Source organism: Haliotis rufescens, unplaced genomic scaffold, assembly GCF_023055435.1.
Source record: "Haliotis rufescens isolate VD_foot unplaced genomic scaffold, xgHalRufe1.0.p SCAF_28, whole genome shotgun sequence".
NCBI classification, from domain to species: domain Eukaryota; kingdom Metazoa; phylum Mollusca; class Gastropoda; order Lepetellida; family Haliotidae; genus Haliotis; species Haliotis rufescens.
Window position 1 is genome coordinate 2,139,604 of NW_025963979.1, and position 27,780 is coordinate 2,167,383.

At 40.7% G+C, this 27,780-nt stretch overlaps 1 protein-coding gene across 2 annotated transcripts; it reads right to left on the reverse strand.

Moving 5' to 3' along the window:
• LOC124117938 (fatty acid synthase-like) lies at nt 1-27,780 on the reverse strand. Of its 2 annotated transcripts, none has more exons than XM_046479951.2 (29): nt 27,621-27,780; nt 21,738-21,975; nt 21,290-21,442; nt 20,803-20,976; nt 18,751-18,951; nt 18,273-18,395; nt 17,900-18,130; nt 16,164-16,603; nt 15,668-15,898; nt 14,639-14,828; nt 13,784-14,013; nt 13,353-13,654; nt 12,731-13,113; nt 11,366-11,641; nt 10,415-10,591; nt 7,789-9,025; nt 7,536-7,666; nt 7,095-7,399; nt 6,649-7,006; nt 6,209-6,331; nt 5,855-6,078; nt 4,890-5,225; nt 4,385-4,634; nt 4,003-4,245; nt 2,864-3,211; nt 2,403-2,521; nt 2,007-2,282; nt 950-1,201; nt 1-682 (listed from the first exon to the last, which is right to left on the reverse strand). In XM_046479951.2, exons 2-29 carry the CDS (start codon nt 21,964-21,966, stop codon nt 572-574), a joined length of 7,653 nt encoding a protein of 2,550 aa, XP_046335907.1. In that variant the 5' UTR covers nt 21,967-21,975; nt 27,621-27,780; the 3' UTR covers nt 1-571. The 2 variants fall into 2 exon arrangements, with proteins under 2 accessions (XP_046335907.1, XP_046335908.1); XM_046479952.2 differs by lacking the exon at nt 27,621-27,780 and adding an exon at nt 24,551-24,686.

A 27,780-nucleotide genomic window follows, 5' to 3' on the forward strand; every position in this document is an offset into this window, starting at 1 on the left:
TTTGTAATGGTCACTGTACTTTATTGTTATTTAAACAATGCATACACCACAACAAACAACATAACAAAATAGTAATAATGATTCTCACACTAACATGTTTGCTACAAGTCAGTTGTTGGGAGGATCATTTGTTGACAGCTCTGCACAGTTGTTTTCAGAGGTTCCTCTTGATGGGTAGTTTCATGGAACACTAAATACTGACGTAATGCTTGTACATTCTACTGCACAAGGAGAGTGCTGTGAAAAATATTGCACCAGATGAAAGAATCGATACCCAATACTTGTTGGATTGGTAGGACGTTTACTGGGATTCTTGGTCACATGACTGCCATTTATCATCTTTTGGTAACTCATCTGACTGTTGTAGACATTGTTTTGTGTAAAGTTAAATTGACTTCTCAGAGTCCCTACTAATTCACATCTAATTGCAAAGTTTTCTATCACATCACTGAACACACTTCCCTGGTGAGATGAGTGAAGGCAGGGGCATCAGCTGGGAGCTACTCCCTGCTGTGCCTGGCAACAGCTTGTGTAGACACCCAGGTCCCTGCTAATTAAAGGTACAACATCTTCAAGGTAGGGCGTCAGAGATAAGAGAAGCAACTTTGCCAGCACTTGCTCCAAGGATGAACGTCTCATGGTCACCAGCAACTTCCTTCACCACCACTTTACCAGAACACACCTGGAGGAACAAGGCAAGCTTTATCAAGTGGACATTTTGGATTCATGTGCCTGGTAAAAGTGCTACACATGAGACTTTCACTAGAAACTTTGTATCAGATGAGCAAAAAATGGTCAACTTAGGATGCCATGCTCACAAGTTGTGCTACTTAAACAGTTGCAACATGACGTACTGCATATTTACTTGTCATTACATTGGTGTTAATGAAGTATTTTATATGTTTATGAGTTAATAAAGTATATTGAAGGTATGAGACTGGTTCCTCACCTGTTCTAAGCCATAGTCTTTCCCAAGCTTGGATGCCTCATTTGTAAGTTGTTGGGCCCGGACCAGCATTATGTCTCCCTTGAATGAGTTGCCTGGGTTGTAATCACTACACATAATCAACTTATTGAAAAAAGATTTTGCTGCCAGTTCCAAGTCAGTGCGGTTCTGGAACTGTCGAGTGGTCATGAGCTCATCCACAGCAACACTCACACGGCTGTCCAGGTCACGGGACAGCAGCAACTTCTCCGACAACTGAAAAATGGCCATACAACCATACAATTTGCTCAAAATTAGCATGTATGAGGGAGAAACAATGAAAGGTAACAACTAATAAACTGACTGAACTCACAACACGAGCCAGTGAGTTGGGTTTAACCAGTGAGTTGGGTTTAACGCTGCTTTAAACAGTATTCCAGTTATATCAAGGGACACAACTCTGGCGTTTTAGACGCCTGGCTCACCCATGCACCCTACAACTCAAGACTGGTCCTTGGATTGTGACCAGGACTGGGTACCATAAACAGTACCTTTGATGCAGGATACAACAGAAATCCCCATGACACAAAGTATTACAAACATGCCCGCTATTACCTTGTTTGTCCATAAGTATTAAGTTGCCATAGTAACTGTCACTTGACATTTTTTTTTTTTTTTTGGGTAGGTGGATACAGAGACGAACAAGTGAAGGTCCAACCCCTAGGACACCTGCCATCCATGCACAGGAATCAAACACTAGTTATTGTTAATAATTCTAAGAATTCACATTATTACAGATCATTGCCTTAAATCCTGTATCTTACTTGTCACACACTATAAAATCTATATATTTTCAACAGAATTCCTCTTCAATGTCAACTATCCATAATAAATAGTGCAGACAATTGTATTTTGCTGCCCAATGCTCCTGCTTCATATGTTCATTTTCCATGTATCCAGTTTATTTGTACAAAAGTACATTTAGTCACTCTTAAACTGTTACTTGTAAGTGTGTCCCAATGCCACAGGATCTTAACTTTAATGCCAAGAAAGCCTTGTAATCATTCTTCAGTGAACTCACCCTGTTATAGTCAATGGACATGAACTGCTGAACAAACGCACACATGGCCTCGGTCTCCTCCTGCCCACGATGGCCTGGTGTCAGCTTGGCACGGTGGGAATCTGTATGAGCATTGACATACAGATGGGAGCCATCCAACAGCACCAGGGACTGGACGATATCGGGCCTGTCACTGTTGTACTGCTGAAGCTGAAGTGCCATCTCCAAGGCGATGCATGCACCAAACGAGTAGCCAGCCAGGCAGTAGGGACCATCTGGTTGGACACGGTCCACATTCTGGAATTTACAACACACGCTCTTGTACAATGTGTAGTTAAATATCTACAGGGCATTTGAGATGTAGAAATGCCCTACAAACCACAGCTGAAATTATTTTTTCAGAACAATCTCACTAACTTTTAGGTAGAATCTTGCAAGGGCCTCCACCGAGGTCAGGGGGGCATCAGCAGTGCACTGGATTCCATAGACTGGGCGCTGTAATTGGCTGGCTACACTCTCCAGCGACAGAGTCACACCTGGTACAAGAACACCAGAACATCAGAATAGTACAAACATTTCCACCATCAACATCTATTCAAAATAACAAGATGTTAACATTGTCTCTGATAACCTCAAAAGTCAAAATTAACTAGAGAATTGTTCATGCCATTCCCATCACATACCTTTGGGAACAAAAACCAATGAACTTTTAATGATTGTGTACTTTATCTTTTGTGCTAATATTAAGTAAACTTTTCAAGCAACCAATTTAATAATCAGAACAAAATATGTGCCGAAGGTACCCATGGGGCAGGGGAGTTGAAATTCCAAACATCAAAATAATATATCCCATCTGTTTGAGCCAAGCATATTCTCACCTTCTATTGGGTGGACAATGAACAGGGGTGTCTTCTCATTGTGTACTCCACCAATGACTACTATGGTGTTGGTGGGCATGATCTGAGACATGTCATAGCGAACAGACAGGCCACTGTCATCTAGTGTGGAGCCAACATCCTTGTTGCTGCTGGTGTCCACTGTATCCCCCCCTCCTCCTCCACTGATGTCCTGCAGACGTGTGATGGTCAGCTGCCGGATCTCCCGCATCGACATGGAGAGGTCATGGTCACGCTCCAACGTCTGCTTCACCTCTACTCCCATTAGAGAATCCAGACCAAGGTCAGCCAGACTCATGTCAGGGTTGATGGTCGAGACATCCTTTACCCCTGGTCAAGAAATATGCCAGACCTATCAAAGACTAGTACTGCACAAAGTATGTGTATGGTATTTTTGGATCTACATGCTTCACATAATTATAGTTCAAGGCCACATCAATGATGGATTGTAATCTGACCTGCAAGCTACATCAATATTCATATTTGTTTCACATTCTACTAAAACATTTGGAACAAGAAAAAAAGTGAGCAGGACTCGCTAATACCCCCGACTAGGACGCCAACAAATTTCTAAGTTCAAAACATGAAAAAAGCGCAATATTTTCACAGAAAATCCACTTGTCGAAATCAAACGTTGCACTGCACCTCTCCTAATGGTATAGAAACTGTACCCAAAAATGGAAAAGAATCCATAAGTAGTTTGCACAGGTTGCACAAATGTTGGAAGTAAGAGATTTATTCTAAGTTCACAACATTTTTTCATAAAATACACTTGTCGAAATCAAACTTTGCACTACACCTCTTCTATTAGTATGAAAATCATTCCCTAAATTTGAAAAGAAGCCATGCAGTAGTTTTTAAGTTATAGGTCGCACAAATGTTTCAGAAAAAAAATAATTCTTAGTAAACAAAATGAAAAAAAAGCTCTACTTTTTCAGAAAATCCAAATACTGAAAACAAACTACGTACTGCACCTCTATTAGATACAAAAAGTGTCCAAGTTTGGAAAGACCCAAATAGGTAGGGGGGTATAATAACTGAAACACTGCTTGGAAAGATTTCTTATTTTGAATGTAAGCAAGTGTACATGAGCTGTTGCTGGGATAGTCTGACTACAATACCTAATATGTGAGCTACAGCTGCTACCAGGTCCTGTTTGCTAATGTCATTCTTGGTGCCAGTCTGTTTCTCTGCCATCACAAAACTGGACACAACTGGGTGGGGCTGGTTGAGGAATCGGTCGAGCACCTCCATGCAGGAGCGGATCCTCTGGGGTAAGGTGCCCCCAATGACAGCATCATTGCCAGCCATGGTCTCCAACACCACACCTACATCGCCAATAGCTCCCCACTGGATGGCAACACCTGAGAAAAATCATTGTGTTAAAAGTTTCAACATGCTTTTATCAAATAAGTCCTTCCTGTTACCTATTGAGAGAGACCTGTGCAAGGCATCTACTGCATATATTGTTAAGTACAGGTGTGAGAATGAGATGAATGCTACCTGGCAATCCTTCCTGTTGTCTCTGTTCCACAACACGTTCCATCACCGAGTTAGCAAAGCCATAGTTAGCTTGTCCTGCATTACCACGCCCACAACTGACCGAGGAGAAGACAACAAACATATCCAGACTGTGCCGACAGGTGGCAGTACGACTGGCGAGGTCAAGGTTGATTGTACCCTGTACTTTTGGATGACATACTGCCTGGAAGGTCTCCTCGGTCTGATTCTCCATCAAACTATCTTTCAACACCTGTCAGACAAAAGACAAATCCTTTTTTACAACAAAATAAAACTAATCAGAAAAATTAGCTTTATATTTTTTGTCTGTCCATTAGGCCTTTTTTAAAAATTACATGTGTAATTGGTTACGGATCTGCTGACAAAAATCAGGAAAGTAGAGACAAAAGTGAAATTATCAAGTGAGTTATTTTTATTACTGCCGAGTCTGAAAACCCCATTGAGCAGTATGTGACAAACTGTTTAAGTTATTCAGTTTGTATATTACCATTGCTAGATTAAACACCCCTCCAACAGGGCCCATTTTCTCTGCCTCCCGCATAAGCTTCTTGGCTTCTTCCTCCGTCTTGATATCCGTTGAAGAGATGCACACTCTCACTCCAGCATTACGCCATAGACGCACCCTCCGGGACTGGTACCCAGTCCGTACACCAGATCGAGATGTGAGGAGAAGTTTCCTTGCTCCACGTTCAACCAGCCACTGACCAAGTTCCAGACCAAACCCTCCCAGGCCACCAGTAATGATATAAGTTTTGTGGCCACTGCAATATGTTCGAGAGATCGCTTGCACTGTGAGAGGAGCTGCAGTGTCCTCTGACCGTATCTACAATACCAAACAATAGATTTGCAAGTGTCGATTCTAACAAAACAATAATGCTTGATGATATTAACACTTTTGGGAACATGTTCCTAAGCATGAAAGTTCTTGCAAAAAATATTCACTGAAAGTACAATATGGTCATTCCAACAAAAGGTGTTGACTCTGCATGCTGCATGTAAATACTCAGTCCACAAGGCTACCTGTAGATCTGACCACGCTAAAATGAATTTCAAACTGAAGCACAGGTACCTTGGCTCTTCATTGAAAACACAGGATGTTAATATTGCTTCTATCACAAAATTACACATGAGCTATTTGGTGCTGGAGATATTAAGTGAAGCAGCATAGGTTGATTCCAGTGTATTGAGTGGGAAACAGGATATTCGCCTTAAACAAGAACAACTCAAACATTGTTTTTGTACACACTTTTAATTGTACCTGTAGGCTGTATATCACTTATGTTATCACACTTCTCATTGTAATGCATCAGACATAGAAAAACACCAACATTCAAGCTCTGTCGTCCCTAAAACTTGAAATACACATCTTAGTCCATTCAAGTGTTTTCTGCATAGAGTTGTGAAACCTCTGACTAAGCAGAACCATATATTTTCCAAACTCATGGTATTTACCTTGATCAGAACTTTTCCCATGTGTTTTCCTTGGGCCATGTATCGGAATGCGTCTTCTACCTCGGCGTGAGAAAACACTGTTGTATCCAGTGGTTTTACTGCACCTGACCTGATGCCATTGCTCACCAACTGGTGTACATTTTCCCAGTCCTTGTTGCCTGGGTCAAACAGTGCATCCAGAAGAATACCATGAAAACTGATATTTTTCAAGAATATCGACATCCCTGGAAGCAAATAAAATGCAATGTGGTCATTGGACAGTTTCAATTTACTAAAGAAGGAAAAGAACTTTGTAATGTTTAATAATACTACGGCAATTAGTTACAAGGCTACCACAGAATCTAGCCGACTTACCCAGTGCAGTGTTGTTGGAAAGATCAAATTTGCCAATCTCCAGGAACCTTCCATGAGGAGCTAGCAGTCTCAAACTGGCCTGCAGTTTCTCCTCTGCCAGGGAGTTCAGTACAACATCCACACCTAAATCAGAGAAGTTCAAGAGTGAGACTGAAGTAACAGTACTGGCATAGCTTAATAGTCATTACTTTAATCATTAAGATGCAAATTTTTCACTAACAATCTTACCTCTTCCTTTTTGGGGTAGAATAGGTCTTCAGCAACCCATGCTTGCCCTAGAAGGCGACTATGCTTGTTGCAAGAGGCGACTAACGGGATCGGTGCTCATGATATCAATCACTGGACTGTCTGGTCCAGACTCGATTATTTACAGACCACCGTCATATAGCTGGAATATTGCTGAGTGCAGCGTTAAACAACAAACAAACAAACAAACAAACCTCTTCCTTTTGTTGCTCTTAAGATGTCAAATTCAAATGAATTGTCCCTAGAGTTGGCAAAGTTGAAATCTTTGAGGGCTGGAAACTTTTGTTTGAGATACTGCCTCTTCTCCATGGAACCTACTGTGGTGAAGACCTGACAGCCATGATGCAAGGCCACAGATATGGCTGCCTGACCCACTCCACCACTGCCGGAGTGGATGAGGACATGGTCCCCCTTCTTGATGTTGCCTCGCTCAACAAGTGCATAATATGCAGTAGCATACACAGTGGGCACACTGGCTGCCTCCTCCAGACTCCAGGACTTCGGGACCTCCCACAAGAAGCGCGGGTCAGCATCAGTAGTTGTTGCCAAACCCTACACAGAAAAGAAAAGTATATATTTGTTTAACATTAATGTTTAATTCTTGAATTTTTTTATTTTGGAAAGTTGTTAGAGAACTTGCCTTAGCAGTTAGGAGCCCCATGACCTTCTTGCCATCCTTTTGTTTGCCGGAGAACTCCATGCCAAGCATGCAGTCTTGAATGTCCATCCCCCCAGGGATAGCGTCGGGGGGCAGCTTACCAGTTGCAAGCATCACATCCCGGAAGTTTAGGGAAGAATAGTGCACGCTACAAAGTTCTCGCTCTGCACCGACTGTGGCATCAAGCTTCTGCAGGGGAGAGACTATCCACTTGAGACTTGAAAGATCCCCTCTGATAGTCACATCAACATAAGCATGCTCACTTTCACGTTGCAACCACTCAGCATCTGCAACAAGCGTAACTCTGTAGCATTCTACAATTGTATTCCGACAGATTTCGAATCTCAAACAATAGATTCTGCATAATACATATTGTACAGTTTCCTGTTTTGACTATTTACTGCAATGAATGAGATGCGTTACCTTTAGACAATGGAGTATGCCTGTAGGAGCCCCACTTGGATTGTTGCTCAACATTCATCACCAGATCTTGTCTCACCAACTTCTTAAAGCACTCACTACTAGGGGCAATCCTCTCACTTGAGAACATGCACCTAAAATAAAAATAATCATAACTAGTGTATCAAAATAAATGCATAATATTTTGAAACTTGACACTTTGACAATATTATTACCTTAACACCTTTTAAATTGGATTTTTCACAATATATCCTACCTGAGTCTTTCCCCTCCTGATTCTTTCTGTAGACAATTACACAGTCCCACTATGCCACTGTTCTTGTTGTTGGCCTGCAGCCAGACATTCTCCCCCTCCGGACGTAGATGACAGTCGGCCAAGGCCGACTTGACCATGTCCACCCAACTACAGTTGAGGTCATCCACACAGATGATAGTCTGGTTTTCCTCCCCAGTATTGTTGGCTCTGCGCACCAGGAACATGTTGTACAAAACACCATCTGACTTGTCACAGATCACCTGCAGTCCATGCTTCATGAACAGCTCTGTCCAGCTAGTGGAATCCAGATAGCATCCAAGTGTTCTCGAATCACAAGTCGTGACAAAGTCTAGTTTGAAATTTTTTATGGCCAGGTGAAGTGGAAAGTTTTGGGTAGCTTCTATTATCAGTGCAAACCCTTTTGCTCCACATGCATCAACAACATTTTTCAAAGCAGCACTGATGTTTTTCTCACAGTGGAGGATATTTCTCAAGATGATCAAATCAGGCTGACTGGCCCCTGCTGGCAAAGTATTCGCCAAATCCCACTGCAGTGTACTCATACCAAGTTTTTCCAGTTGTTCTTGATCATTTGGTTGGGGATTTGCTAGTGTGTAGTCTACTTGATTCATGGGATGAGCTGCCAGGAGTGGCAGGACACGGCTATACATGGCTCCACTTGGAGGACACATCTCCAACACATTCACTTTGCTCTTCAGGCAATTCTCTAGCACTATGTCCATACAGGATTTCAGCACTTTTCCGTCAAGCAGACAATTGAGTACAGAGTCATTTGATAGCTCTGGCTGGAATGCATTCACAATGTTACGAACATTTTCAGGGAAACTTTCTGATAAAGGAGTAGAGAAAATCTTGTACAAAGTTTGCATGAGACCACATGTTGACTGTCTAGAATAGTCCACCACTTTGTCAATACTAATGTGAGCTTGTGGCTCTTCCACTGACAAAAGACTGGAGTTGGGAATGTAAGCAGCTCCACTGGATTTCAGAAGTGCTGCAAGGGACTGCTGTGCATAGGTCAAACAGTCTTCAGAGTACTGCTTCAAATTGGAGTCAACATGTTGGAGGTTCTCATGGTATGGAATGAATGAGTAGAGCTCTAACGTAGGCGTCTGGTTCGATCGTCTTGGAGCAGAAGTAGAATGCAGTCCTCTTATTTCAACTCCTCCACACACACAAACATCAAGGCAGTGATCCATTACTACAGGAATAGTAGCTGCAAACAGGGAACAAACAATAACTAGGAGATGACAGACCTGGGACTGACCTGAAGGAATTCCTCCTACTAATTCAGTTTCCCAAACCTGCAGTACGTAGAAAACAATTTAGATGTAATGCTGTAAATCAAGAAATTAATGCATCTCCAAAAGAATGCAACCACTGGCCCCTAGCCAAAAATGAGACTCAATATGAATGCGACACCCCCACTCCTCTCAAGCATCAGTGGATTTATATCTAAAGACAATGTCATCTGGTGGGTTTACAGGAGAATCCTCACATTAATCCAACCTTACATTAATCCAATCACACATCAAATAGCACCGCTTATAGGCGCTCAGTAGAATACTTCTGCTAAAACACTAATGCACTGTGGCTCTTGTCGGCCTTTGACACCGTGTTGTGTGGGTGGCGTCTGTCTGGACTTGCAGGTGTGATCAGTGATGACATAACTTCACATAAGTGAGTAGAACGCTTGTCTTGACACCAGCAGTGACAATTCACAGGATGTAATTTGTGTTTGAATGACATTGTTCATATACTTGTTACAAGTGCTGCTCAATAAACAGTGATGTTGAATACATACTTGCTTGTTTTCAGCGTATTTCTGAGTTGGTATTTTTGCTATCCAAAATGTCTTATTGTTGATATAAATGCAATGTTTAATAATGCGGCATTTTTCGCATTTAATTCATGTTCTCATTAATTTCAAGATTTACAGTAAAGACATGAAGAGTGCCAGAATGGCAGTTTAAGTGAATGCAAATCTTAATTCCGAAAAACTAATTCATTATTTCAAATTAACATGTACATAAAAGCAACAAAATTCTTTCCATAATCATAAGAAATGTCTGCTAAAAGCAGAGTCCATTAAATGAATCAAACTAAGTAATGTTTATGAATCACAATCAAATAGTCATAATACCAGGTGTTTGTGAAAAGGTGAGCGCATCCTGCCCTACCAGTGGCAGCTGTAACACCTGTTACAAGTCAAGTCTTCACCTGAGCAAACACTTGAACCTCTGGTTCAAGTCAAAGTAGGGAACTGCAGTGGACATCCTTTTTGTCACTCATGTGTTACATTTGGAAATGTTTTCCACATGCCTGCCATAAAACCCTTTTGAAAGCTCTACTGAGACAATAAACGTAACCTTGAAAAACATTTGAGCAAGAGGTATATTGTTTGATTTTCTACATTACAGAGCTTTTGAGATACAAAGTGAAAGTTGATTATTGGAAAGTTTTCCCACTTGTCATAGTCTTGTGGATAGTTTCTTGTCAATGAATCTTTATGCACTGATGTAAGCATGCAAGATGGTGCTGGTTCATTGGTCTCATATTTTTAGCCTAGTGGGTAATGAGTGGGAGAGAATTCTCAGTAACTGACCCTCTTTGCCCTCTGCTGCTGGGATAACAAACTGGGCATGTATGGTGGGGTCTATGCGCACAGACTTGATTCTAGTTGGTAGTCGAAATCCTGAAGCCCGGCCCATCACCTGTGCTTGAAGCATTGTGTCCAAGAAAGACACCCAGTTGCCTTTCCACACCAGTTCCCCTGAGTCAGCTGCAAATAGTGGACATTTCCATTCAAGACACACAATCTGTTGACAAAATCATAAAATTGTGATAAATACAATGTGATTAATTACTGAAGGAAACTTTTCATGTTGCCATTAGATTTTATTTGTTATGAATATGAGAATGCCACAGAGGCCTGTGGGGTTTCACATCATCAGCACAGTCATCAAAATGGCAAAGTGGAGAGAGATTTGGGCCATGTAGCCATCTTGTTGTGGATGACAAGAATCAATGCTAAGGAGATAAATCTTCCAGATTCTTAACATAATTTAGAAATGAAAGTGATACAAGTCATAAATCAATAATATAATATAGGTTATATCCTTCATATCCTGGCAAACATGACTCTTTGGTGTTAAGGCAACGCTCATGAGAGAACACCTAAGCTCTTTGGCTGCAATGAATGTCATGTGTCGGGAGACTCGCATACTAGGCTCTATAGTGTCTTTGAAGTAATAATTACACTCTTCAGCTCATTTTTCATAGCTTCAAATTTTTCCCAGTGGTCATCCAAGTGTCGCACATATTCTGGAAACATTTTTTTCACCGGATATCCATTCAAGGTGCCTTATGTTACCATATCCCTCTAATGTTATCCTGAAATCCACACAGGATATCAGTGTGAAAGTCTGACCTGTGGAACATTTATGATTTCACATTGCGCTATGCACATTGAGAAATGAATAGAATATTTGAAGAACAAATTTGATCCTGTGAGAAAAAAGTATCACAGCAAAAGTATCAAAGCCCAATGAACTACCTTTGTTGGTCATCTTGTATATGCCCTGGAACTCAGGACCATAATCGTAGCCTCGAAGTCTGAGATCTTTGTACACATCGGAGAGTGTGAGTGGAATGTTCTCTTCAGCTGGGGCCTGTGTGGGTGGAGTTGTGTCCTGCTTCAGATGGGACCTGAAGGACGAGTCCTCCTCATCTATCAGCTCATGAATATGTCCACTGACGGTCAGGTTACCACCCTCGCTGATCTCAAACTCTCCTGTCACCGGCATTACACAAACCTCCAGCTTAACACTACCTGTGTTGGGACAAGAAGTAGTAGTCAATAATAATATGTATACAGCCACTTGAAGGATTGGGAGGAAGATGGTGGATGGATGATTCAGGAGGTTGCTGGGTGGTGATTGGAAGGACAACGCAGGGTGCTGGTTGGAAGGACAATGCAGGGTGCTGGTTGGAAGGACAATGCTTGGTGCTGGTTGGAAGGACAATGCAGGGTGGTGATTGGAAGGACAACGCAGGGAGGTGATTGGCAGGATCGGAAGGTGGAAGGAATTATCAGAAGGACGCCGGGTGGTGATTGGCAGGACAACGCCGGGTGGTGATTGGAAGGACAATGCTGGGTGGTGGTTGGAAGGACAACGCCGGGTAGTGATTGGCAGGTGGTGGTTGGAAGGAGGAGACTGGGTGCAGGTTGGAAGGAGGAGACTGGGTGCAGGTTGGGAGGAGGAGACTGGGTGCAGGTTGGGAGGAGACTGGGTGCAGGTTGGAAGGAGGAGACTGGGTGCAGGTTGGAAGGAGGAGACTGGGTGCAGGTTGGAAGGAGGAGACTGGGTGGTGGTTGGAAGGAGGAGACTGGGTGGTGGTTGGAAGGAGGAGACTGGGTGCTGGTTGGAAGGACAATGCAGGGTGCTGGTTTTGAGAATGGCAATATATCAGATGCCTTTTGAGATGGTAAAGTTTTGTTTTGCTCATCATTCCAAGCTGAAAGTCCTTCACAGTATCATTAAGACTGTTGAGCTTACCAATGCATATCACGAACAACACACCATACAACTGGGCTGGGCTGGTTGCCAGCAGAATGCTCATTTGAGGTATCTCAATCATCTGCACATTCAAAGCAAAAGTTAATTTTGAAATTATCATTAATTACTTATATTCATCAATTCAAGTTTTTATTTTGATGACATTTCCCAAACATCAACCCGCATGATAAAAAATAATTCTGAAATTCAAAACAACTATTTGCAATTAGTGAGAAAAAAAAGCTAAATCCAGACAAGCAGATGATGACAAGTTGAAAACATCTGGAAGTGTTATTTATTGAAAGAATCACAAACAAATTACCAATAATGAAATAATTCAGTAGTCGTCAGATAATACGTACCTGTTTTGGGTAGGATAGTGGCATGATGAATGTTGACATTCTCAAACATGACAGGCAGATGTTCATAGAACTGCCCCCTGAGTTTGGCCAGAGTCCGCCATGCAAGGACAAGGTAGCCAGTACCAGGGAACAGTACTCTGCCATCGATAGCGTGGTCCACCAGGTAATGGTCTGGAGATTCCGGGGAGACATCAATTTCATAAACACACACAGTGTTTCTTCCCGATCCTCCGCCAATGAAATCATCTGCTTTGGGAACATCCCATGACTGACTGTGGTCCCACTGTACAAGAGGCGACAACATGGGAGTCCCAGCAGGCACTGGGTACCTCACAGGGGCAAACAAAGCCAGCGGATCAACTTTCATTCCTGCTGCATAACACCTGCGAAATAAATACATTTGGTTTATATGAAGAGGTCCAGGTCAATATTGGCTGAAATTGCAATACTGCAAATTTTCATAGTCATTTCTATTTCTGCAAAGTAACTAGTTTAGGAACACTGACTTGGAAGATGATTTGACCTGCGAATAACAGCAGTGTGTAGATCTAGAAGTAGACTCCATCATGTGAGGAGTGAGCGCAAATGTAGTCTTGTAAATGGCATCACAAAATGTACTTACTTTCCTATACTTGAGTGGAAGTAGTTGACATTATCTGGATGATTTCTCTTCATGAGACCAACAAATGTACAGGTGGGAGCAAGTGATCTCTTGAGTATTGCCTGCAGCAGACAGTGTGGGGCAATCTCTATGACCACAGCATTGTTGGGAACATGTTGCAGAGCCTCCTGAAACAGCACAGGGCTCACCAGGTTGTTGACATGATACTCTGCTGAGGAGAACCTTGCCATATCTGTCTGCCACTCCTCCTCTGGCACAGAGCTGCTCACCCAGCGTTCAGACCGACGCTTGGGCTTTATCACCTGAAATAGTAGGTTCTTGAAGGTTACACACCTTTAATATGTAGAAATGATGTCCTCGCTTCACAACTTTAAACAGGACAACACCAGTGCACTATTAGCTCTGATATTTGACCCAGTGCATACACTTACCTTGTCTAGAACAGCCCTCAGAGTTGGGGCAATCTCTGCCATATATTGGGAATGGAACGCGACGCCTGCACTCTGCACTTCCTTTGCAAATATCCCCTTTTCTTTCAGTTGTAGCACAAACTGAGAAACAGATTGTGCAGGGCCCGAGATGGTGACTGTATCCTCTGAGTTGTGACAAGCTGGCACAACACCTGCTGGGCATTGCTCCTTGGCCTCAGCCCAGGTCAAACCTTGAAAACACAGCACATTTGTCAATGCAAGTCTTACATGCCTGACTGCTAGTTGACAATATTAGTAAAGTCCATCTGCTAAAGAGACAACACTGCTGGATAATTTCTAGGGTTGGGAATTGGACCAAAAAGTGTATTGCGATATATTGCAATATTTCAAAAAGAGATGGAGAAATGGTAAAGCAGCACCATGGTGCCCATAGAGGACAAATGGCTATCTGTAAGTTAGACGAGGGAGTTGTCGATATAATCTTGTGTAACTCAGTTGGAGCCACTTAAGTTTAGTATCTTGAGTGGTTATGAATAGCTACAATAAATTCTTTTCCTACATTAAAAAAAAGGTTGGGTAAGTTCATCCCATTTGCATTTGGCATTAACAGTAGTTTCTGACGATCGTAAAATGTTATGACACTTAGCATGGTTCTGCTTTAAACAACATTTAGTGGTGTTTAATAAAAAATGAGACGAATCACCTCAAACTTTAAAACAGAATAGGTGTATCTCCTAATTGATCTTGTGTGGTTATTTACTGATTTCCCAACAGTCGTGTATGGACCGATTTCTGGGTAAACCTGTTTCAATTTGGAAAGCACCTCAATGTGAATATGGTATTACGAAGACTGACCAACTGCAGCCATGCCGCCAGGTGGAAGTGTTGCCTCCTGGATACAACGGCCTCTCCAGTAGGCTGCAAGCAACGTTTCCTCTGCAGTGAGAGATCCATCAGCATAGGCACAGCCAAGCTCCCCAACAGAGTGGCCGACTAATCCATCTGGAACCACCCCCATCTGCTCCAGCATGTCCACCAGGGCCAACTGGAGAATACACAGTGGAGTATTTATTACAGCAATATCCCAGAGGAACCTGTACATTAGTTAATAAGACCGAAAATTATTGTGTCCCTCCTTGATGTCAAGTTTTGAATAAACAAAAATAGGTGTAGAAACTTGTCACACTGACACAAGAGCTGTAGATAAGCTAGGTATTTGTGTAAAATACAGACAAATAAAATCAAGCATATCAAATACGCAACAAACACTATAAATATGCCACTGAAATAAAACTAACATGTATACCGTTAACTTTTAGATAAACTGATTGTTTAACGGCCGATTGCTAAATTCACTTAACAGTTAAATTCAGAAAAGCTTGTATGACAAACAAACTCAAACACCGATTTGGAATGAAAAGCACATCATGCTTAGCCAATGTATCTTAAACAGTGGCTGATTGGCGACACCCTACTACAATTGGCGACACCCTACTACTATTGGCGACACCCTACTACTATTGGCGACACCCTACTACTACTGGCGACACCCTACTACTATTGGCGACACCCTACTACTATTGGCGACACCCTACTACAATTGGCGACACCCTACTACAATTGGCGACACCTTACTACAATTGGCGACACCCTACTACTATTGGCGACACCCAACTACAATTGGTGACACCCTACTACTATTGGCGATACCCAACCAAAATCAAACCCCTCGGTATTATACCCAAATAACCAAAAGCATATCTAACAAATCATGACATTAGCATGTGCAAACATCTTATCAAATTACAATCCCAAGGTAGTGTAAAAGTTTCAATGATCATTCTAGCCTTGATAGCATGGACACATGATGTTGAAGGGTCCTACCTGTATAGCTGCAATACCACAGAAGGTATAAACAGTGTTGTCAAACGTGGCCTTGTCCCCTTCTGTGAGCACCAGGTACAGCTCAATGCCATGTCTCTGCAGTATGGAATCCGACTTCAGAATTGACTGCTTGAACACCTCTAGCTCCATCATGCTCCGGCCCATTCCAAACCATTGCGTGCCCATTCCAGCAAACACATACCACACTGGCCGACTGTCACTCGAGCATTTCTGGACAAATGTTCAACATGTTAGACATAAAAGCATACAAGTGTACATCCTTCACAGATCACAGAGTCTAGTAGCAGATGGTTGCATGAACATGATATACTGCATCAAACAAATTACAATCATTTATGGACAGTTAAGAAACATTGATTTCTGCCCATCAGCAATCTTGCAGTTGTGCAGGAGGAAACCTTCATGTAGAAACTAGTGGAATGTTATAGAAAGCTCTATTCTAGGAAACAAGTGGATACATGATTTGGGCAGTCACCTGTATTTCTCGAACCTCCTCCTGAGAATTGAGTATTGTGTATCCCCTGTATGGAAATGCTGTAGTTGGTGAGCAAGCACTCTCATTCAGCAGGGCATGGAGTTCCACACTGTCACTGTTTTGGTGCATCTGTGTCAGCACGTGGTCCACACATTCTTCTGTGCGGCCTGCATACACACACAGGCGGCGACAGGAAGTGGCTGGATGCTGCTCACTCTTTTCATTGTCGTTGGACTTCAAAATCAAATGCACATTAGCACCACCAAAACCAAAGGAGTTAAGGCCAACGTAACCACCTGGCCACCGAGTGCCTTCAGTAACAACCTTCAGTCTGCCATCCACCAAACCAGGGATGTCTGGGTTGGGCTCCTCATAGTGTAGATTGGCAGGTACTATCTTCTCCTCCATTGCAATAACCACCTTGGCTAAAGCTGCTAGACCTGCAACACGAAACTTGGACTGAATCCTCAATGAATCTCTCAAAGTGTGTCACTAACTTGTAAGGCCCGATCGCATCTTCTCTTACTCTACCAAACCACCCATGTTCACTTTGTGAATTGATTTCACAGTGACTAGAAGTAAGGAATGTCAAATGGGTCTTTGAATTTCTGACCAAACTCACTTTTCTTTAGCAGAGAAGGTGGAGTTCAGGAATATATTTAAAACAAAAGCAAAACATGAGTCACAAGACACTGTAGCTCACTTGAATCGTTTTGAATATTTGCAACAATAAAGGTCATGAAAGAAGGAGCAACAACAATACCATTACAAAATATTGTTCCTCGGAAATAACCGTACAGTAAAGTATGGTTATAACGAACTCGAAGGGACAACTAATTTTAGTTCGTTATAAGCATATATACAGCATAACTACAGCAAATAGTCTTGACCAAAAAAGTAAGTTTGTTATATCCGTCAGTTCGTTATAAGCGTGTTCGTTATAACAGTAGTTTACTGTATGTAACTACAATGGTACACTGCTGAAATATTTCTTTCTTTTGGACTTCATTAATCTGTTGGTTCAAGAAAGGATTTATAGGGGTATGTGAAGATCAGAGGGCAGAGAATGGTAATATCAAAATATTTCAAAAGGGGGATGGAGGAAGCTTAAGATCGGAGTTCAGACAGTTATTGTAGCTTGACCACAAACTAAAAATTCAGGACAAATCTGTTTTCATGAAACTAATAAAACTTAAGGATAAAAAAAATAAAACAAGAGGCCCCCATTGGGCCTGTATTGCTCACCTGGATATTTACGCAATCATGACAAAATATACATTTGCATTGTACATGTATATAATGCTGCAAATATTTCCTAATTTTGACTGTCAGCATTTAAAAGGGGTGGATGAACGTGTACTTCTCTAGATACAAATGTAGCAAAATGATCTGAACTCTCTCCATGTTATGATCCAGGATCTAAGTTTCCAGAGGCAAGGCTGGACCCCAGCGCGAATCCTTTGGCATAAATGTATTATTCTCTTCATAACAAACAAATGTAAACACTGTATCTGTTTATTATAGGATGGGGATAATATGGGTTTGCATATTATGGTCATAGTCCTAACTCCTTTGGGAGTGCTGGACAGATGAACAGAATTGGATCATAGAGTCAAACTCTCATGGCTGATTTTGGCATGGTTATACATTTTGTCAAATAACCAATATGAGATAGCCAATTTCAGTGAACCAATTCCAACTCTGTTGAGATTTGATAGTGACTGAATGTTGCTAACCTGATGCTGGCTCAGGGTGACCCATGTTGGACTTGGTGGATCCAATAAGTAGTGGCTCATTGCGGTCTTTACAGAAGACATCCACTATGCTGTTGACTTCCTGTGGGTCTCCCACTTTGGTGCCTGTGCCATGAGCCTCCACATAGGCCACCTGACTGGGGTCTACTCCCGCCTCGTGGTACGTCTCTTCAAGCAGCTGCTTCTGTACTGCACCAGATGGGAAGGTGATGCCTGCATAGCAACAACAGCAACTGGCATCACAGAGCAACTTTCTTTCTGCCTTGAGTAATAACTTGAGGCTTAAGGTAAATGAGTACTTTTTTAATAATACTCTATGCAAAAAAAAACAAATTTCCAGGTTGCACAGTCTCACCTTGTTCTTTGTTGCCATCTGCATTATTCTTGGAATGTACAATTGTAGTGTAGACTCTGTGAGCAGCAGATACCTTCTGAATGTGGATAGCTACAATCCCTTCACTGCGACAATAACCGTCACCTGCAATATTGTCCATTAAGTTCTTAATGAAACTGTTACTGATAATGAACTTAATTGAAACAAGTCTTCAATGTCGGGACCAACAACAGGACATTTGAAATTTGTAGTAGTGGTCTAGTATTCATTGACATGTTATATCATGTTTGGTGAATGATGCTATTAACATCCAGAAGGGTATGATGAAGGATTATTGGTATTCTGGCAGAGGGTATTTAGTATTAATTCCCAATTTAATTACATCTGTAACATGGAAACATGTCGACCCAACACTGGAGAACTAATTTTTTACAGTAATCAGCTTGACTGTGCGGACTGGCGACTTGAGTAGATAAGATGAGGGGATGACTCTACTCACCATTGGCATCAAAAGATTTACAACACCCATCGGCTGATAGCATGCCCAGCTTTAAGAACTGGAGAGCCGTGTTGGGCTTGATGCAAATATTGGATCCCCCGACGATAGCAGCATCACAGATACCAGCACGAATACTGGCCAGCGCCTGGTCCATAGCCAGGGAACTAGAGGAACATGCCGTGTCTATGGCATAGCTGGGACCTTCAACCAAAAACAACTGCTGCTAGTAAATGAGTAGACACAAAATGCAAACATTGTATTCATTTTGTTGAACATCCTTTGTCCCTTTCAATATGCAGGCCACAACAGGTCTTTCACTGGCAATAACATAATGGAAACAGTCATAAGCATACACACTGAGAAACCTCCAGAGAATTGTAGCAGCAATACCATAGATCTGCCAAAACTACAAGATGAAAATGGTTCTTGTTGATAACGGATATGCCAAATTGTTTCAACTTAGCAGCACACATGTTAGGGCTTGTCACAAGAATGCTGTTGTCTTGTTAGTAAATAATGTAAATAATTTATTTTTCAAGTGTTATTGTTTGAAACTTTGGTATTTAAACCCAATTCCTCGTGGAGCCAGAAATATGTGTTACCAGTACCTTTTGCCCATTGTTTACAATTGTAATTAATAGGGCTGGGACTGGTTACTCGGGTCGGGTGGGTACTGACTAGGACCTGCGTATCCACAGGACTACCCGGACCCATGGTTACTCACAGGATATATTGTTTAATAGCAAAAAATTATCTAGAACTATGGTTACACTGTAAGTGACTAATGTTCGCATTTCTTTCTGACTATGCACCCATTCCTTCTGACTTTATATGTTTGAATAAACATAAAACTTCAGTGTTGCATGACCAGATCATTTTATACGAGTATCTAAATACATTTTACCAGGGCTACGGTCAAACCATTCCCAATCGTTTGGACCTTTCTCTCGAGACCTATAGCGGGTACTTGTGTAGGGTCGGGTAATAGGGTGAGTGGGTACCTGGGTTGTAAATTTGGACTCGTCCCAGCCCTGGTTATTAGCTTCAATTTTCCTGACTTGCTCCAAAGGAATAGAATTTCTTTGGTTGCAAACTTATTCAAAAACCTCCTAGTAAAACGCTCAGTCAATAAATACTGAGCCTAGAATCCTTTTGCAAAGAGAACCAGACAGCCAATCCCATGCACATGCAGACAAGAGCGTATCTGCGTAGCCTCCTGAGGGCAAGTTTATTACTTTTGTATCATTTTTAATGCAACACTGTTGATTGTTTGATAGTTCTTATTAAAAATTCATAAAAATCATTTGTAAATAATGCAAAGGATACTTTCAGTCATGTTCACCCATGTTTTTCAGGGAAGTAACTGATAAACAGTCAATATTCTGATAGGTACTTGCTTGACATCCATGGGATAAACTATAGTACACAGATCCTCGTCATGTATTGATTCAAACTTCACACAAACACGCTCATGCAACAAATGATTTGAGCATAGTATTTAAAATAGTTTCCACATAAATACTTAGGACAAAAAGCTTAAACTATAATCTTATAATAAACAAAATGTCTTTCATGAGGAGAAACAAACAACAAAATTCAGCTCCATAAATCTGACAACTTCAGGAGATAGTAATTAGGTTTACAGAGCCAAATATGCATTATAAAATTTAACCGCATTGTTAAAACAAGATCAAAATTTAAAATATTGCAAAAAAATAAACGTTGGTTAAATACCACAGCTAAACAAAATACACATTTCATTACATTTTGTACCAAAAAGGCTGAGTAATGGAGACAACTAGGTCAGGCACTTTGGCAGACATACTGAAAATCAGATTCAACCCAAAAGAATTCAGAAGTCATCTTTGGTGGAGACATGCCAAGTTTAAGTTTCATCAGGTTAATAGGTCATGTTTATGATTATTGTCAACACATTACAGACAAGCAGTGTATGACATAAGTTCAGGTTTACATTCGTTTCAGTCAGGTGGGCTAAAAATGACTAGGTTATAAAATTAAAACTTTAAAAATGCAAACTTTTGGGGCACTTACCTTTGAAATCAAAGAAGAACGACAGTCTGTTTGCAAACATGGCCCTGCAGCATCCTGTCATGCCGTACCCCACCAGTGTCTCAGGGTCAGCGGAGAGTGCTTCCCCCGCCTCAGATGCACTCACACCAATAAACACACCTGTCTTTGAACCCCGCAAACTCTGGGGGCTGTACCCTGGGAAAACACAGCAATGAAAACATTCTTATATGACGAGGGACAATGTAGAAGACAAAGCATGGTGTAATTATTCTAACACTGACGACATGCAGAAGAGTACAATCTCCCCCATGAACCTTTTGAGAAGTAAACTAATTTTAATCTATTTTAAACTTTCGATGAACAGGCCATCACCATAATTTGATCTGGACAGGTTAAAAAAAAAGGAAATAATAAAAAGTTAAATCTTTTCTTTATCTCTTGTCGGACACAAAGTCTAAGAACATACTGGATTCTTCACCTTCACTTTCAGCTCGTTTGCCAGTCTTACCTGAATCTATAATTGCCTCATATGCAACTTCCAACAGAAGTCTCAGCTGAGGGTCCATGGCATCTGCTTGTTTGGGGTGGACTCCAAAGAAGGAGGCATCGAACTTGCTTAGATCCTTTAATTTTCCATTTCTTTGAGGTAGTCCAAGGAAACCTAAATTGTCATATTGAACCTTGTATTTACATTTTCATCCCACACAGCCATGTCCAATTCACCCACACATCATTTCAGTGTAGCAAAATGCCCTCCAACAAGACCACAGGGACAAGTTATTGGCAGACCTTTTCCATACCTTGGATTTTGGTCTGTAAAACTTGGTCTATATGCCGTAATATACATTATGGTAAAATTACTTTTGAAATTGAAACATACTACTCAGCACTAAACAATATCTTATCCTAATAGATGTGAAAATGAATTCATGATAGTGTTATCCCCCTTGAATTACCTGGCTGCCATCTCCTATCATCGTCTGTGATCATGTCTTCTTTAAGCATCAGATGCTGGCGGAACTCGGTCATATTGTCGGATTCAGGTAGTCGACAGGAAATGCCTGTGATGACCACATCCTCTGTGCAGGACACCACTCCTGGAGAGGACTTATCTGCAGTGTTGGCCAGCTTGCAGGTCGCTGTTGCTCCCTGGAAGGGAGCTTCTTCAATCACGTGGGCAGGCATTACTAGCACCTGTCACAGGGAAATCTAACATTAGTTCCCATGTCAACCTCCAGCAACAAGCACACTCAGTAGCGGTGTTACACAAAGCAGAAGGCGGCTTAGATAGTGTGTAGATGGGGCATCTTGTTAAAACTCATGGAATAATTTATTAGTATTTATTTCTACATTTGAAACATTTTTCCTACTGCTGAGCGCGGATTTATGATGACCTTGTTCTTTGTCTTGTTCTTAGGAACATGGAGTACACCCTTACCCTTACGCCAGGAACTTGTGGAGAATATATCATATATATATATATATATATATATATATATATATATATATATATATATATATATATATATAAATATATATATAAAAATATATATATATAAAAGGAATCTTTTAAAAACAGATGTGGATATTCCAAAGAGGCAACAATTCTATTTCTTGCCTAACACAGTAACAGTCTCACAAAGTAGTGCTCATGGGTTGGTGTAAAACAAAGAAAGATTCCGCAGTGTTTGTGTGAAATGGTACACATTTTGTATTTACCATCTAAACCATGAAATGTTTTTATTTCAGCTTCTCAACATATCCTCACAAATATGTTGTAGAAACAAAAGATCACTTGGTTTTCCACATCTTTGACCTAAGGCCTCTTTCTCAACCTGTCCATGACCTTGTCCAAGCTGGGCCTTTATCCTACTTGACACAAATACAAAAGCTTAAGAGCAGAATATCTGAGAGCGGGAACATATCACTAAAGCCAAAAAGACTGAGTTTAAGTACTTTTTTTCAAAATGAATTTTAAAACCTAGCTTCTATTAGTATTACAGGGTTTATGGCACAGTACTTCAGTATCAATTTCAGTATCACTTCACAAGTGCCTTCTTTGTTATTTATGGGTATCACAATACAATTATCATGTAGATGAGACCAGTCTTCTTTATTTGGAATACCAGGACATGCTCAGGAGGACCCCTCAACCCCACACTTCCTAGGTCCCCCCGCCTGAACCCCACACTTCCCAAGGTCCCCGCCTGAACCCCACACTTCCCACTGTCCCCGCCTGAACCCCACACTTCCCAAGGTCCCCGCCTGAACCCCACACTTCGCACTGTCCCCGCCTCAACCCCACACTTCCCAAGGTCCCCGCCTCAACCCCACTATTCCAAAGGTCCCTGCCTGAACCCAACACTTCCCACTGTCCCCGCCTGAACCCCACACTTACCCAAGGTCCCCGCCAGAACCCAACACATACCCAAGGTCCCCGCCAGAACCCCACACTTCCCCAAGGTCCCCACTGAAAGTTATCCATACACCAGGACCCCCTCAACCCTGTCCAGACACCAGGACCCCCTCAACCCTGTCCAGACACCAGGACCCCCTCAACCCTGTCCAGACACCAGGACCCCCTCAACCCTGTCCAGACACCAGGACCCCCTCAACCCTGTCCAGACACCAGGACATCCTCAACCCTGTCCATACACACATAGAACTTCCAAATTGATTAACTGTACCAGTTACAGCCATCATCTAAAAGCATTTGTCACGTGATCATGTGCATTGTTTCAGTTATACAAATTACACATTTTTGTAGTTTAATGTGTGGTACCATACTCAGTTATTTTATTCATTAAAATGAATAATAAATGCTTTGTCAGTTTGCTAAAGGACATAAACCAATATTCCCCAAATTTGATCTACATATGCTTATCCCCAACACGAGGTACTAGGCATTTCGCAATATATTCAGGTTATGCTTTTTTTTTAAAATAACTAAATTAGGTTTTTAAGAAATGTATTTTGGGAAGAAATGACAGACAGATAGTAACCAATAACAGAACTAAATGAACTCGAGTTTGATTTTTGTTTACGCAAGGATAAGTCATATAAGATCACCCATGTCTTTTCTGAAGTTGTATTTGAGCAAGGAGCTTTTCATTTAATATTTCTAAACAAGAGTCTGTTTTCTTCATTTTGCATAAATATTTCTCTCTTATGAAAATGACCAAAAGTCAAACCCAGACACAATCACTTGGGGGCAATAGCCAGTATATATTTGTATGTTATACTTGAAATACTTGCCTGGTGGAATATTAATGATGAATGTGTTCATATGTACATATCTACACAACGCAGGATTAAATTTTACCTTTTGAATAAAAAGGTGATATCAAAAAGGACTTTTCTCCAGAATCAGCACAATTATGGATACTTGCAATCCATCATTGCATCATTATAATGAATAATGTAACCAATTAATCACTGATAAGAATAAATCAACAGAACATCATTGGATAGAAAACAATGCTACACACTTTCAAAACACCAAGGTGGGTTAGGACAACGCTTCAGACTGTCCAAACACCAAGTCGGGTTACGACAATAGTTTGAGTCCCACTGACAACTATGCCAGTGACCAAGTCTATCAATATTGCAGCAATCTTTTGTCTACGCAGCACAATCAGAAACTGATGGTATACAGAAACCATGGACGAACAACTTGAAAATAATATTCATGTACTAGTCATAAAATAATCAAGAATGAAATTGTCATGGCCATTTTCAATTCAACAGCAGGAGACAATACACAACATACCTTAGTGTTACAGGCAAGAATATTTCCTCAGAAAGTGAGTCCTTACAAAACTCAGAAATGTCCTGGTGAAGAGCCACCAACTAGAATGTCTAACTTCTGCAGCACATGGCTTGTAAAGCCTTCATGAACCAATCAGTGCCCAGGTCACATGTCACCTTCTGACTTCATCTGATTGCTCATTGGCTTATCAGAACATGCAACAGGTGATACACCTGTCACCCCTTGGTCATCATGGTCTCTCCCACTGACCATGCATCAGGCATCAGGCCAACACACTGCTGGAAAGTTCTTCATAGACACAACACAGGAAAATGAGTTTGACAACATTACATTTTAACATCAACACACATTTCCCAAGCATTATACACCATCTAGTTTGCCACATACTTACAAGAGCAAAACTGTTTCCTTTTTTCAAAGAAGTGTTTTAATTAGTTTGGAATTAAAAAATATATATTTTCGGAAATGCATAATTTAAAAATGAAAACCCCCCACCTGAATAGCAAAAGTCACCAGCACACCTGTTGCCTGATGCAAGATCTTGTCTGGAAACAAACCCAACCGTCTTTTGAAAACAAGTCCAACTATTCCCGGGAGAAGCAAAATATAAAAGTTTAAAATATCCCAATTAAACTAAAGGCACTGGTTCATCACTTTCCCGATGCATTTACAAAGTTTCCTATGGAAATATTGAACTTTTTTAGAGCTTGCTACAGAACCTTAATCCAACATCTTGCCATGGAAATGCAAAAGCAGCAAATTTGTTTTTCAAAGGACAAGGTAGGATAAGGGTCCTTTATGGCCAACAGGATCTGCCTAATTTAGGACTTGAGCATACCTTTTAGACATTGTTATGTAAGATAAATTAATGAGAACTAAACTTTGATCATTTCAACAACTCTAACACTGTTATGAAGCAAATGATTGTTCACTCATTTTAGCCACGTACATTTGTGTAGTTGACCAGTCAGAAGTCCAAAACTTGGGATGAAGAAAAAAGGCTTCATGTCTGCCATTTTTCATGCCAATATTTCAAAGTTTAACTTTAAAATAACTCTAAAGTTTGACTTTCCCAGTTGATAAAAAAAGGATATTGGCGCACCTCAACTTTTCCTTTTAACGCCCAATCCTCAAAGAATTGGACACTGTCAGCTGTAAGCAGTCACAGTCGCATATCAACTGAAAGTCCTATTTTGTGCTTTACAACTTTCCCTCAGTTGTTGTCAATACTTTATGTACACAATGTCAGAGGCATGTTTGTTTGCATGGTATGTAAATTTCTGACAAACATATTTTATTTAACAGATATTTCCAGGTGAAACATATTTAAAAGGTTGTCACTGACAAGTATATTCCATCAACATATTTCTGTCATGCGTAACAGCTGCAATGCCAACTCGATGTATCGTTAATATAACTGTAATGTTTCAACAATTCATAAACACATAGCTACACACATCATGTAATGTTTATTGTAATGGAATGACCTAAATTTGCCTTCTATTACAAACAGATAGAACTTGCACTGTTTACAATATTGTCTTTTTATTGAGATGGATACGAGCCAGCTATAAATCAAATATAATTAATTATTTGAAACATGATATTGCTTGTCATTACATTACAATATATCTTCTGTTGTATATTATATATATATATATATACCGTATTCGACGTAATAAGCGCCCCGCTCTAATAAGCGCCCACGGCGATATTTGCTGATATATTGGCTGTTGAACAATCCCAATTACCATCCCTTCCGATTGATCAATGTACACAAGACTTATTTATTCGCGTATAATATGCACTCATGTGTTATATGCACCCTTAATTATGGGCAACTAAATTCTGGAAAAATATATCTGTCGTATATAAATATTTAAGGCTGTCAGCAATTTTGAGAGCGCCCTGGGCGCTTATTACGTCCAATACGGTATATATATATGAGCGTTGTATATTAGTGTTGTTTACAGGAGTTTTTTTCACTAAAATAATATTCCAATAAGAGCCCCCGATTTCTAATTTTGAGAGCACCCTGGGCGCTTATTACATCGAATACGGTATGAGCGTTGTATATTAGTGTTGTTTACAGAAGTGTTAATACTAGTGTTGTTTACAGGAGTGTTGTATATATACTAGTGTTGTTTACAGGAGTGTTGTATATTCTAGTGTTGTTTACAGGAGTGTTGTATATACTAGTGTTGTTTACAGGAGTGTTGTATATACTAGTGTTGTTTACAAGAGTGTTGTATATACTAGTGTTGTTTACAGGAGCGTTGTATATACTAGTGTTGTTTACAGGAGTGTTGCATATACTAACTAAAGTTGTTTACAGAAGTGTTTTCTAATGCTGTTTGTTGAAGTGATGTCATTTGTCTTTGTAGAGAACACCATGTTGAAAATTAATTATGAAATGGCGGTCGTTGCCATGACCTGTCAACAAGACATTTGGTGTATAGAGCTGGCACTCATCTAAAGATGGGGGTGGGGGTGCATAAATTAGACATATTTTGTCCTGTGAAAAAATCAAAACATACTAGGATGTATACTTATCAATAAAAAGATAATAAAAAGGACATGCAAATTACATGTGATCTTGCTACCTCAACTTTATAAAAAGGGGCCGTGTGGTCAGGGTTTCAAGGACTTGGTTTTATATACTTCCAGGAATATATATATAAAATTCTCGATCACTGCAGTAAATCTGAGAACAGTGTTAACTTGAAGACAATACAAAAGTATTCCCGTTGGTTTTCTCAGCTTTTATTGGCATTTGATCATATATATAACCTTAGTTGGTCAGAACTGCGCGTGATAATCTAAAACCTGAGTAATGAAACGTAATGCAAGTCAAATTACCACAAAAAATATAAAAGCTTCGTCGTTACTAAACAAATACACGAACATGGGTTAATTAACGGATTCTAACATCCCTGTTGTGAACGCCTTATAGCGAATGAAAATACATCTTGATAGTCCCGATTTAACGCGTGTGATAAATATAGAAAGAGACGGGTCAAAGTCCATAACAAGCGCTCGCACACAGACAAAACCACTGATAAACACTCACCGTCAATACTAGTATTTACGTTGATTATGCTGTATGTATGTATAATTTCTGTTTTTGAGAATGGTAGCGGCGCAAGGTCTCTCCTATTTTCTTGTCACGTTAAACTATTCGTTTGGATTATGCGAAGCTATCACGTCGAAACATTGTGTTGATCATCTGA